The sequence below is a fragment of the Microtus ochrogaster genome, unplaced genomic scaffold, assembly GCF_000317375.1.
Source record: "Microtus ochrogaster isolate Prairie Vole_2 unplaced genomic scaffold, MicOch1.0 UNK31, whole genome shotgun sequence".
NCBI classification, from domain to species: Eukaryota; Metazoa; Chordata; class Mammalia; order Rodentia; family Cricetidae; genus Microtus; species Microtus ochrogaster.
The window spans coordinates 1,731,036-1,744,867 of NW_004949129.1; the positions used below are offsets into that span (position 1 = coordinate 1,731,036).

Consider the following 13,832-nt stretch of genomic DNA (forward strand, 5'->3'; position numbering starts at 1 on the left):
ATTATTTTCGTTGCTTCTTCATAACTGTAATTTTGCTACCGTTAGGAATCGTAATGTGAATATCTGTGTTTTCCGATGGTCTTTGGTGACCCCTGTGGAAGGAATGATTGACTCTCAAAGGGCCCCTTCACCTCTTCCTCTTTTCTAATTAATTTTTTTTTATTTTATATGTGTGGCTGTTTTGCCTGCATGTTTATGAACCACATACAGGCAGGACCCTTGGAGGCTAGAAGAAGGCCTTAGATCCCCTGTGACTGGTGTTACAGATGGCTGTTAGCCATCACATGGGTACTGGGAATTGAACCCAGGTCCTCTGAAAGAGCAACAAGTGCCCTTAACCCCTAAGCCAACTCCAGCTCCCAAAAAAAAAAAAAATTAAGGGGCTGGAGAGATGGCTCAGTGGTTAAGAGCATTGCCTGCTCTTCCAAAGGTCCTGAGTTCAATTCCAGCAACCACATGGTGGCTCACAACCATCTGTAATGAGGTCTGGTGCCCTCTTCTGGCCTGCAGGCATACACACAGACAGAATATTGTATACATAATAAATAAATATTTTAAAAAAAATTTAAAACAAGGTCTCACTATAATCACCTGCAGTTTTTCTTAACCATCTTGAAAACTTGTGTTTGTTTGTTTGGGGCTTATATCATCCGCCTCTAGACCTTTCCCTCTCCCAAGCCCTCAACCAGGATTAGAGGACATGGGCTCCTCAATGAACTCATACGGTTTTGATGCTCTTCTGTCTCCTCTGCATGTAGAGCGGACAATGTGCACTGTAACCCCCTGGGCTCTTGGAACATCTTCCAGCCAGCCCGAGGACAGTGTGAGCAGAGTCACGTACATATGGATAATGTCTGCTTCTTTACCTGGCACAAATGACTGATTCCCTTTACATAAGAACCAGAAGTCAGCTTGTCCTAGGATCCTTTGGAGCCTGTCCTGGAACTAGCTCTGTAGACCAGGCTGGTCTCAAACTCACAGAGATCCGCCTGCCTCTGCCTCCCGAGTGCTGGAATTAAAGGCGTGTGCCACCACCGCCCGGCGATTGATTTGTTTTTTGAGGCACAAGTGGGAAGGATTTGACTGGGAAATTGATGTTTGCTTGCTTCTTTTTCTTAATGAAATGACTCAAATTTGCAAAGATTTTGAATGATTCTGTATCTTCACGATTTAAGCATCAGGAGATGGGCTTAGTGGGTGACTGAGATGGAGGACAGAAGGAGAGAGACGCTAGGGTAGGTGGGATTTGGTGACGATGCATGAGGAACATGGCATTTCAGTTAATCCTGGAGACTCTAGCAACTTGGAGAGTTCCAGAGAGCACACTAAGGTCGGGAAGGCGGGAGGGAAGCGGGCAGAGAAGGTGCCTTAGGAAGCCTTGCTCAGCAGCTGAAGGAAGGAGAGCCCTGCGTAGAGGGCGCAGAGGCGTGGGAGGGTGTCCGGATCCCACGTGTACTGGGGGCCGGATCTCTGGACTTCCAGGCCGCTCAGCCCCACTAGGGCTTCTGTGAGGGTCAGTTCCTCCTCCCCGAGGGAGGAGAGCAGGTCAGGCCGCAGAGGGAAAACACCCTCTTTATCTTGCAGGAAGTTCTGCTCCATGGTGCTTTCAACCTGCAAGGGACCAAAGCGGCCTGAAAAGGAGGAACCAAACCCCCTGCCCCTCTCCTGACAAAGGCAGGCTGATTACCCTGAACACCTAGGGAGCGGGAAGACACAGCTCCTAGGATAAGACTCCCAGTGGTTCCAGCTGTGCCCTCCCGTCTGCGGCTTCTCCCTGGCATCTCACCAGCTTCAACTGCATCGGGAGGAGCTTCTTCTCCAAGGATTTTACAAGAAGCTTCTGTTGGGCTTCACTTAGCACTGGAGGGAAAAGCAGAGGAAGAAAAATGTGTTGCTGGTCCAGAGGGAACGACAGACTCCAAATAGTGACGTTTCAGAATTCCTGCACACTCTAGTCAACGAATCCATCTGTCCATCTGTCCGTCTCTCCATCTGCCCGCAGCTGAACACCTGCTCTATAACGCGCATCTTGGCTGGGCACTAAATGCAAAGTCGTGACCCTTGACCGAGTAAGGGGCATGAACCTTTAACCCCAGCGTTTGGGAGGCCGGAATATGGATCTCTGTGAGTTTGAGTCCAGATCATTCTACATAGTGAGTTCCAGGCAGGCCAGGGCTATGGTGGAACCCTGTCTAAAAAGCACAGCAAACCCCAATTCTAATCTTTTGCTGCAGTTTTGGGGAGAAGACAAAGTGGTGCTTTCTGTTTGTTTTTGAGACAGGATCTCAATCTGTAGCCCAGGTTGGATTAGAACTCACTCTGTAACCCAACATGGCCTCAGACCCACAGTGATCCTCCTGCCTCAACCTCCTGAGTGCTGGGCTTATAGGGATGAGCTCCCACAGTGGTGACAACCCAGGGAGTTAAGGAAGTCATAGCTCAGGGGTTTCCTTTGGGTTTGGTATTTTTCTTTCTTTCTATCTTTCTTTCTTTCTTTTTTTCTTTCTTTTCTTATTTATTTACTGAGAACGGGTCTCACTATGTAGCTCTGGCTATTGTGGAACTCACTATCTAGACCAGGCTGGCCTTGACCTCAGAGATCCACCTGTCTCTGCCTCCCAAGTACTGGGATTAAAGGTGTGCGCCACCATGTCTGACTTTTCCCCCACAATTGTGTGTGCATGCACGTGTGTCTGTGTGTGCATTCAAGCACTCTCCTGTGCATGCCATGATGTGTACGTGGGAGGGACAGGACAACTTGCCGGAGTGGTGCCCCTCCATGTGGGCACCAGGAATTGAATTCAGGTGGCCCAGCTTGGCAGCAAGAGCCTTTACTCATTGAGCCACCTTGTGATTGATTACTCCCCGAAAGTAAAGCTAACAGGTGGGCAGCAATATGGAAGCCATGAACTTAGCTCTAGGCAGAAGGCTTAAATATGCAGCTAAATAAATAAATAAAGGACCAGCTGAATTCCTAGGAATGAAACTAACAAAACCAATGGTGGTGACTGATTTTTTTTTTCTCCCTCCAGTAGCAGGGTTTGAACTCGGGGCCCCTTAGCATTGCATTGCGTATGCTAAGCAAGTGCCACAATACTGAACTACATACCCAGCTGGAATCAATTTTTAAAAAGTGTTTATACAGGCGGGCGATGGTGGCGCATGCCTTTAATCCCAGCACTCGGGAGGCAGAGGCAGGCGGATCTCTGTGAGTTCGAGACCAGCCTGGTCTACAGAGCTAGTTCCAGGACATGCTCCAAAGCCACAGAGAAACCCTGTCTCGAAAACAAACAAACAAACAAACAAACAAACAAAAAAACCAAGTGTTTATACAAACGACTGTAGTACAGACCACCTGGCATCCTCTCATTCACGCATTTGGGAAGTCATTCACAGGGTTTATTCTTGTAACAGAAAACCACATGACTCACTGCTCACTCACCTGTTAGAGCCCCGAGGAAATAGAGGACGGCGCCCATGGCATCCTTTGACAGCAGGACGTCTTTTGGGAGTGCTTCTAGGGTCACTTCATGTCCCTTGTCTAGAGCTGCTTCGAGCTGTGAGGAAAACTGGGTGATTAATCCCTCAGGTAAGGGTCTAATCTAGCACCTGGCACACATAGCCTCTGGACTCCGGCTGACTCTCTCCCACTTCCTATTTCTTTTTTGTGTAGTCAGGTCCTGGAAAGCGCTGGACCTAGGTTCCTTGTTCCCTGGGTTTGGAGCTCTGGAAGGTTCAAGCTGTTATCCAGCAGAGGGCGCCACTGGCCTGTTGCTACACTCTGACAGCAGAGAGTGCAAGTGCCTTCCGGGAACCCTGGCCAATGTACCAGGGACTAAGCGGCCAGTGATGGCTAGTAGCCTAGGTACACTTGGCCAGCCTTGAGAAAGTATCCGCTGTGGATTCTATAGCCTCTGGCCGCTCTGTGCACTGTCAGTTCCCCCTCCCCATCTGCACCGGCCCACCACCACCCAGGCGCGCCTTCTCCCACACTTCCTGTTTTCCCCACGGGACCTCACCGTCTGTTCAAGGTCTTGGAGCTCTTTTTTCTTTCCTAGGAGGTTGCTGAGGGAGGTGAGCAGGGAGCTCTGCCCCACTTTACTCAGTTTCTCCACTTCATGAGTCTCTCTCTGAACCTCTTCTTTTAAAGTCTCGAAGTCGTCATGCATCTCCCCTAGGGGTACAGTCAATACCGCTGGCATCTCCCCTAGGGCACAGTCAAGGCCGCGGGCGCCCCTTCACCTGGCCCCTCCCACCCAGTACATAGTTTCTGCGGGCTCAGTCACACCTCCCTCTCCCCTCTCCACCCTGTGCCCCCGCTTCCAGCTTGAATTGGACCTCTTTACCAAGGTGTGTGGTTATGAAGTTATGCTAAAGCCTCGTCATGAAGGATGGAGCTAGAAGGCGGACGGGACCCCAAGCAGTCAACTAACAAAACAGTTAACCACGCCTCCATTCCCACGACTCCCGCCCCCCCCCCACTTCCGCCAGGCTTCATCAGTGCGCAGTTGGCCTGTGTTTTCAACCAGTCCAGCTAGCCGTTTAGGGGAAGCCTATTTCCCCTTCTCTTGTGGAAGGGACGCCTTTGACAACTTAGTGACAGTTGAGCTGGGACTGCTTCAGAGCAGTGAGGGTATGGATCCGGGGAAAGAAGTGAGCTGCAGCCTGGTTGCTTAGAGACCTGGCATCCTAAAAGTACATCCAGTCTGTGTTGGAGAGAGTGGCTTCCTGGAAGTGGCTCTAATTTCAGGACCTGCGACTCGGCCTTTTTCTTTTCCTTCCCCCCTAATGTTTCTCCCCCTACCTGTGTGGCAAAGTCTTGAAAACATTCCCAAAACTCCTTACCAACATCAGATGCCTGGATAACTGAGAAAATAAGAAAGTAAGCAGGCAGGTAAGAACACGATCCTTCAGAATGGCGGCCACCCCTAGGCAGTGAGTCTCTGGGGACCATGAGACTGCACCTCCCCTCTGAGTCCCAGCCCTCTCCAGAATCCTCTGGCTTCGCTCTTGCCACACAGTCCTGGGTGGCAGGAGTGGAGAGGAGGAGCTGATGCAATGTGAAAAGGGCAATCGACCAAACTGGTGTCCGACCAGCAGCTTAGTGACTCAGCGCCTCCTGCCCTAGTTACTGGACAGCAGATACCTGTGCAAACAGGTTGCAGCTACTGGGGCCCTTGACAACAAAGGCCTGAGACAGCCGATCTCCTGCGCATCTTGTCTACAGATCTCCCCCTTCCGTGGCTTTTTCCTAACTTTCTGTTGGAGGTTCTACAGGAGGTTCTGTAGTTGAGGGGTAGCTGTTTGCTGAGACCTGTCTCACTAACTTCCCTGTCTGTCCTATGGAAGGGGGAGGAAGATGGGAGTTTTGAACCTGAGTCAAGAAAGTTGTGAAGCAAAAGGCACACTTACGTAAGAATTTTGCCTCTCCTGGCTTTTCTGAAAACACAAAAAGAGCACATCTGTCAGGACGAGCTCTTTGCTGCCTTTCGCTAAAGCTACTGCTAAGACTGTGTCCTCATGAAAACCCGGAGACCCTGTTAGCACACCCATCTGGATCATTTGGAGCACACCCTGTCTCCAAATCTCTCTGTTCCTGATGGTGCCTTTGTTTCTTTGTCTCTTTGGGCAGTATTTATATCCCATACCTCTATCTGCCTGAGGGCCCAGGAAACAAGAGCACGTGCTTGTGCGCCGCTCTTAGAGGGTGGGAGATTTTAGGGGATGACTTGGGGCAAGGGACATGGGGCGCACCTACCTCCTGGAGGGAAGGTCTGCATGCTGTCATTGCAGATGTGTGGGATGTCTGGAATGGACAAGAGAAGGCACCCAAGAGTTACACCAGCTAACACACCCCTCCTTCTGTAGCCTCAAGCCCAAGGGTTCTGCTCAGGGCTAGATTCTGCCCCTCAAATGCCCCCTCTAATTCTCTACCCAACCCTACTGCTGGAAGTTGTAAGCTCTTGCCTACAATAGCATTTTCTCCCCTGAAATCCAGTACTGGCATCAGGTTCTGTCTCCTTGGGCTTTCTAAGGTCAGAGGCTGTGCTGGTTTGGTCTTTGTGTCACTCCCTATGGCTTCCCCAGCACCCAGAGATACCTGGAACTCAGAGTCTCCCCCCCCCTTCTGTCTCTGGCAATGGGCAATAGAATCTGCTGCCTCCCCGATCCCCCCACATCATTGCAAGATAGGACCAGGATGCCCCCGCACTGATGGAGACACCCCTATCTTGAGGGGGAGAACGTGCCGGTCTCTGCTCACCCCACTCATCTTTGCCGTTAACCATCAGCTGTCTCACACGAAAGGCCAGGACACAGCCCTTGGGGATGGTTACAGCCTCCTTGTGGTTCACGGATCCCTAGGGTTACACAATGAGAGTCTGTGTGTCCTCTGAGGTCCTGCATAGGCGACATTAAAGCAGGGGCAGGAGGCAGGTGCGGAGCAGGGGCTGAGAGCCTCTGGGGAGGCCCCAGCAGGACCTCCAGCTGTCGGTCTCTGTGGTCTGGACTCTAGGGCTCACCCTCTACCGTGCTATGTCTGCTTCTGGATTTGACACGTGAAGGGAACCGGGCAGACCTGCTCCAGCACCTGCCTGTGCACCATCCGGCTTCCTCTTCCTCTACACCAACTATCCCATTCTTTTCTCATCCAGGAAGTCTTCCATGACTAACTCCTCCCCTGCTCCCGATCCCAGGCCATCCCTCATGAACACACTCACTAGGTGTATGTAGAGATAGAAGAGATGCACCTCCTTCTACTGAATTTTCCAAGCCTACATCCTCTGGCCTTTCACTGTGTGTCTCGTGTATATGTAAGGACTTTTTTTTTCCTTTTTGATTTTTCAAAACAGGTTTTCTCTGTAGCTTTGGAGCCTATTCTAGAACTAGCTCTTGTAGATCAGGCTGTCCTCAAAAACAGAGATCCGCCTGCCTCTGCCTCCCGAGTGCTGGGATTATAGGCATGCGCCACTGCCTGCAGAACTTTCTGACCTACCCCCACCACAGGGGCTCACCAGGTAGCCCAGACTGACTTTGAACCTGTGACCCTTCTGGCCTCTGCGTTCAGAGTGCTGGGATTACTGGTGCGCCCCCCCCCCCCACACCAGGCAGGAGCTCTGCTCTTCAGCTTTGGCAGGTGGGAGGGGAGGGATGAGGACAAACTCGGTAACACTTGGATTGCTCCGTATTGTCTGTGGTGTGTGGACCGGGACCCTGCCCTGCTTGGTACTGCTAAGCAAGGAGAGGGGTGTGTGGCTAACTTGGCTTTGGATATTTTTTTCCATGTCCTCTATCTTGAGTAGGCACCATTCAGGCAGAGTTAATGGAGCTTGTGTGTGTGTGTGTGTGTGTGTGTATGTGTGTGTTTGTGTGTGCGCACGCATGTGTGAAGCAAACCTGCAGTCCCAGCGGGGCAAAGAATGGAAGGGAGAAGCAGCCTTCTGCCTTGCCAGCTCTCTCCAGAGTGACTTCCTGCACGGTTTCCACCACCTCCATCACCACGTACAGGTTCTCCCCACGATCCCGCATCTCCTTAAGGAAGGGGTGATCTGCTGCCAGTTTCCTGAGACAAGAAAAGCATAGGACATCACTCAGTGCCTCCTCGCCAGGGCCAGCTTCGGGGCTTTATATTAACGTTTATTTTATTTCTGAGACAGGGTCTCTCTATATAGCCTTGTTTGACCTGGCGCGCTCTCTCTCTCTCTCTGTAGAGAAGACTGGCCTTGAACTCACAGAGATTTACTTGCCCTTGCCACCCAAGAACTGGGACTAAAGGCATGTGTCACCATGCCCCGCGGTGTCTACTTTTTAATTTGTCAATCCTAGCATCTAGACAGTAAGGTGCCAGGGAAGGAACGAGGGTTCGGTCAGACCACAGTGCAAACTCAGACCTCCGGCTTCCGGGCAGGGCAGCTCCTTTGAGTCTGCGTTGCCTCACCTATAAAACAGAGCTGACGCCAACAACCTCCCAAGGTGCAAGATAAACTGGGCAAACAGCCGGAGGCGCAGCACCTGGCCTGGATCGAGGCTCGTGGTCACTTCCTCCTCTCCTCCTACCCAGGAACAGGTTCTCCTCTTATGGCCTCTTTTTATGTGTCTGAGACTTCTCTGCCTCGTTTTTTTATGTTTGTGTGTGTGTGTGTGTGTATGCACATATGATGTGTGTGTACATGGATATGTGCTACAGTGTGGGGGTCAGGTGACAGCCTCAGGTGTCTATTTTTGCCTCCCTCCTTGTTTAAGGTAAAATCTTTCATTGTCTGAGTATACCAGCCTAGCTGTGTCCTTCTTTCTCCAGTTCACACCCCCAGGGATTCTCCCATCTCTGAGCCCTATCTTTCTGTGAGAACACGGGTTCTCAGAGGCAGGACAGTATGTGCGCCTTTTACGTGGGCCCTGGGGATTAAACTCAGGTACGCACACTTGTGGGACAAGCAGTGCACCTATTCCCTGCCTCTGTTTCCCAGATGTGGCCCGTCACCGTCATCTCTTCTCCATCTTTAGTCTCACTTCTTGCCATTCCCAAGGCTTCGTCTCCTTTGCCTTGCTTCCGTATGTAAACATGTCTCTGCCCCTAAAAGATCTGCTTCCATTCCTGAACACTCCTTCAAACCACCATCCAACTTGTTTCCTTCGCCTTATTGGCAAAATCTCCAAAGATATTTGTCTTTGTCTAGTCTTCACCATCCCGTCATGATTTCTTCTGATTACTAATTTCTTCTAATTTGTCTTCGGATTCTGCCCCTCAGCTGAAATCACAATGGCCCTGCACGCTCTGTACTCGGTGTCCCTCCCTAATTGTGCAGTGTGACTGTGTTGTATCTTGGCTTCTAATTGCGGACTGCTGCTTCTCCTCCTCCTATCTTTCTGGTTTCTAAATCATATACCTTCTTCTTTGTTTGCTTGCTTTTGTTTTTAGTTTTTCAAGACCAGGTTTCTCTATATATCCCTGACTGTCCTGGAGCTTGCCCTGTAGATCAGGCTGGCCTTGAACTCACAGAAATCCACCTGCCTCTGCCTCTCCAGTGCTGGGATTAAAGGTGTGTGCCACCACCGCCCGGCTCTAAATCATATACGTTCTATCTGACTCAGTTCATTTGGAATATTAATATTTTCTGTCCTCTGAGATTTTGCTGTTTTGTGTGTATGTGCATGTGTGTGTGTGTGTATATGTGTGTGCGCGCATGTGCGTGTGTGTGCATGTGTGTGTGTGTAAGCAAGAATAAAGCATCAGATCCCCTGGAGCTGGAGTTACTGGTGTTTGTGAGCTGCCTGATATGAGTACTGAGATCTGAACTCGGGTCCTCTGCAAAAGCAGCAAGTTCTCTTAGCCGCTAAGCCATCTCTCCCGTCCCCGAGATTCTGTTTTTATACCTCCTCTCTGAGTATTCTCCAACCTCCTCATCTCCCCACCTGATCCCTGCCATCCTGATTGGTATCTTGCTGACTGCCACATGTTCATCTTTATCCTGACCGCTCTCTGAGCTTCCTGCCCCTTTCCCAGCTCCCCCTTGACCATTCTCAGGAGGTAGGTACTCCAGTTGTACCATGTTAGGAGCTGGCAGCCAGCCCTACAGAACTTCCTCTCTTCTGCCTTCCTGTTTGTCATCTTCAATGTCTTGTAATGTCACAACCTAAGTCAAGACCCAGAGTCACCTTTAACAAGACCCTCACCACCACCATGTCCCCATCACTCTATACCCAGCTGTTGCGTTTAATCCATCCCATCATCCTTTGCAATAAGCCTTGCACCCATTCCTCCCTGCCTTCCAGCCACACTTCCCAGCTCATGTCGGTAAGTATAGCTTCTGTGTAATTGTTCAAGTTTGGGCGGCTACATGGCGTCTGCCCGACTCTGCCTTCTTTCCTCCTCTGTCTCTGTTTAGATTTCCTGCCTTGCTATAGTCTGTCCTGCCATAAGCCAAAGCAGATTTGTTCTTAGCCAATGGTAACAAAACATACTCACAGCACACAGAGGCAAATCCCCCATTCCATGTCCTCATTTTATACGTCTGATGGGCAGCGGGACAGGGTCTCTCCTGAGACACTCCTAACCCCGCCTTCCTCTGTCTAACGCACTTCTTCCTTTTGGTCAGGTCGGTCACGGGCCACATCAGGGTGTCCCTGGTGTCTGCTTATTGGGCTTCTGGTTCCTACCTGCTCTGAGTCTACCCCATAGCTTTCTCTCGTTCCTATGGTGCCTCCTTTGCCTCTGTCAAGCTAGTTCTCCCATGGTCCCTCTTGGTTTTGAGACATCTCACCTGCTTGTCTTTGTAACGCACTTCTCTCTCTGCATGCTCCCATCGCTCAAAGCCTCCACCCGAGACCACCACCTTGTGAGGGTCCTGTCTTACTTCCCCAGCCAGAAGCCCCCTTCCCCGCCACAAGTCGAACCGAGTGCTTCCTACGCACGGATCACTTCTTGCATTGAATAATTACTCTTCTGTTTCAATATAGGGTTTCAATATGTAGCCTTGGCTGTCCAGGAACTCACTCCGTAGACCAGGCTGGCCTTAAATTCAGAGATCCGCTTGCCTCTGCCTCCCGAGTGCTGGGATTAAAGGTGATAATTATCCGCCACCACCAGCTGGATAATCACTCTTACAGAGTAGCTTTCTCCTTCCTACACCACAGGGTTGTTTGAACATAGACACTCTAGAAACACCAGCACATAGCAGGATGCTTTACACTCAGAAATCTGGAAGTGTTTCCTGGGTGACTTGTCATACTTGCAAGCCTTTCCTTCTGGCCCCTCCAGTCCTCACCTGCTTCTTTCAACTGCTACTTAATTATTTGAAAGTCAGGTCTCCTGTCAAGCCAGGCGTGTGCCTTGTGTAAACATCCCTTCCGACATATCCCTTGTCTGCGGGGGCAGCAGTCCCTAGGTGTGTGGATGGAGCCAGTCTGAAGCTTGTCCGGAGAGGGCTCCGGACAGTCTATGCCAGGAACAGTTACTATGACCTCTACCTTTTCCATTTTCACAGTCTTAGGGTTGAAGGAACCTTAGGAACGGTCATTCATTCCCACTGTGCGATAGCAAAAAATAAAAAACAAACCCAAAAAACTGAGGTTCCCTGAGAAATGACTTTCCCAAGGTCACACAGCAAGTGAATATGAACATCTGAATGTCCACATCTGTGTATGTGTGTGCTTGTGGGTGTGCATGTGTGCATGCATGCGTGGGGGGGGGATGATACTGGAGGTGCTGGATGATGGGGGCAATGTCTAGGAAGGAGCTTGGTTGTGCCCATAGTTGCAAAAGATTCCCCTTGGCCCTGCTAGACTCCACTATTGAGCTACTTTCCCATCCCCCAGGAGAATTCTCTTTAAGAATGTTCCTGTGGAGACTACATTGGCAAAGGTCAGGGTGAGAGTTTTACCCTTCCACCTGTGGTCCAGAGCATCTGTGCACTGCCCAACCCCATCCCATCATCCCATCAGCCCCGGCCCCTCTCACCTCTCCTTGTGCAAGTTCTCCAGAGCCTTGGGAGCCACGCTGAGGGTCTGAACCTCCAGTGTGCTGCTTCGTGACAGGCCTGCAGTCCCTTTTACCTTCACCGTCTTTGGCACGTCCACATCTCCCTCCACTCGGGCATCCAGCATGTTCTTAAAGCTAAAGTTCCCAGAATCTGTGGGATCTACAGGAGGGAAAAGCCAGGAGCTGAACTGAGCTGAATCCCCATGGCACCTCAGCACCCAGTGAGAACTGTGGGCTTGGTGACCCCTAACCACATCAGGCAAGAGAGAGTTCCACGGTCCTAGGAGGACCAGATGGCTGGTCCTAGCCCTACGGAACCCCTAGAGCCCAGCTCTGTTTGAGAGGCTAACCTGAGGGGCAGTTGCCTGGCTCCAGCACATCCAGGAGCGTGTAGTCGGTGCGGACATAGCGGGCTCCCCAGAATAGCGTGCTCTTCCTCTTCCTCAGCACCAGGCAGAAGGGATGGAAGCGCTTGAAGTCGATGAGGCTGTCCAGGGGTGTCAGATCCCCCCGAGGGTTCAGCTGCCTAGCCAGGGCTCGGGTAACATTCTCAAACATAGTCATTGTGTCTGTGGAGAAAGAGATGGGGGATGTCAAGGTGGCCGCTGAGGACCCCAAGACCCGAGAGGGACTTTGTAAAGAGGGGTCACCAGGCTCTACTCCTAGAGCTAGGGGAGACCTTAGAGAGGCCTGGGTTTTTGAATGTTGGGTCTTGAAGGAACCCAAAGAGTTCTTATTTGGTGATGAAGAATCCTGGGTTTCAGAATTTACATGGCTGACGGGAGACACCAGACCTCCCCTTTGTCAAGGGCTCTTTTCTTATCATATGTTCATTTCTTCACAGTCATGGAGCCCAGCTGGCGTGTCATCAATAGAGGAAGTGAGGCTTCCTCTCATACCAGGGGACAGCTGTAACCAGAACCTGGGGACACTAGGGAAAGGAAGCAACCACCCCTGGGGCCAATAGTGGACAGTCAGAGCTGGGTACCATCCTCAGTCGCCTTTTCCTTGGCAAGGGGACACTTGCTTGAACCCTGAACATCCCTCACCCCTGCCTCCTAGCGATGTGGCTGTAAGGAGGCCAGTTCCCACTCCTTTGCCTTGGTTTCCCCTGCCTACATTACATCCCTTTTCCAATAGAGAGGATTCGTAGTCAACCTGTACCACTCAGTTCAGGGCACCTGCTCAGCCCTTTACCCCTCGGGGCGTGTTGGTAACTCTGCTTGGATTCCCAAGGCACCTTGTAGATCCACTTCGGAAACACCTGCTAATTCATCTTGTTACCATCTGTTCGCCTGCCTGTCTCACCTCCTGTAATCTCCCAGAGGACAGGAAATGGGCCTTAGTCACCTGTGCAGCATCAGCACCAGGCGCTGTGCCGGGTAGAAAGAAGGGAAGAATGGACGTGACCCTGGGAGATGTGCTGGGGAGAGAGGGTCCGAGGAGGGCCTGAAGTTCACTGACTCCCGTCTCTGTCTTTGAAGTCCAGGAACATCACCTGGGCAGGCAGAGACACACCCGGATTATCCTGGTGGGTGGCAGTGGACACATCAGCTAGCCTCCATGGGCCTCCCTCCCTTCCATCCTCCCTCCCTCCCTCCCTTCGTCTTTTCTCTCACAGGATAGCCTCCAGGGACCAGATGAGCGGCCCTGGGAAGTGGTCTCCACCAGAGAGGTTCTCTCTTCTCTCTCAGAAGCCTACCTTGATACCTGTTACCAATTCCCAGTGATATCCAGGGGGAATTTTATGGCCACAATAAGAGACAAGAAACCCCACACCTTTTAGTCCCAACGTTTCCCCCAGACCCCCAGAATGTTCCCCTGCCTCCTCTGCTGTCACCAATCTTACCAGGGAAGGAGTGGTGCTGGGTCCTGTCTGGCAGCTGGGGGCGGGGTGAGGGCCCAGAGCTCGCTCTGTCTACAGGTTGGCAGAATGACTGTCCCTTACCAGGACGGGCCACTTTATGCCTCTGCGGAGGTGGGACGTAGGCTTCCTCAGACCCTGCCTGCCTCAACGGCCCCACCCCTTTCTGTCCCACTTCCAGGAGAACAGCATCAACCTGTTCCTTGTGCCCCGCCTCAGGCCTTGGGCCCTGGCCTCCTAAGAGATGAGGGGGTGGCTAGGGAGCTGCCACGCAGGTGCCAGTGTAGGTGTGGATAGCCGGGGTCAAGAGAGAAAGAAGGTGGCAGCTGAAAGTTGCTTGGGGACACTTTAGGGAGCAGGGAGGCAGTGGGAGTCGATCACATGTGTATATGTATACCCTAAGTGTGCTTGTATGTGTGCACGGGGGATAAGGGTGGATCTCTTCTCTGCTGTCAACACGGTCCTTCAGGAAGCATGTGCGATTCGCGTGAT

The 13,832-nt window shown here is 51.5% G+C and overlaps 1 protein-coding gene across 2 annotated transcripts; it reads right to left on the minus strand.

The window, feature by feature from the left end:
• Positions 1–1,060: 1,060 nt before the first annotated feature.
• Positions 1,061–12,040, minus strand: Gsdma (gasdermin A). 2 transcript variants are annotated; one of them, XM_026789887.1, is made up of 11 exons: positions 11,827–12,040; positions 11,456–11,636; positions 7,396–7,561; positions 6,263–6,359; positions 5,759–5,806; positions 5,413–5,439; positions 4,846–4,866; positions 4,020–4,174; positions 3,443–3,557; positions 1,787–1,860; positions 1,061–1,611 (listed from the first exon to the last, which is right to left on the minus strand). In XM_026789887.1, exons 1-11 carry the CDS (start codon positions 12,038–12,040, stop codon positions 1,369–1,371), a joined length of 1,341 nt encoding a protein of 446 aa, XP_026645688.1. In that variant the 3' UTR covers positions 1,061–1,368. The 2 variants fall into 2 exon arrangements, with proteins under 2 accessions (XP_026645688.1, XP_026645687.1); XM_026789886.1 differs by lacking the exons at positions 4,846–4,866; positions 5,413–5,439 and adding an exon at positions 5,257–5,322 and having other exon boundaries at positions 4,020–4,195.
• Positions 12,041–13,832: the final 1,792 nt, after the last annotated feature.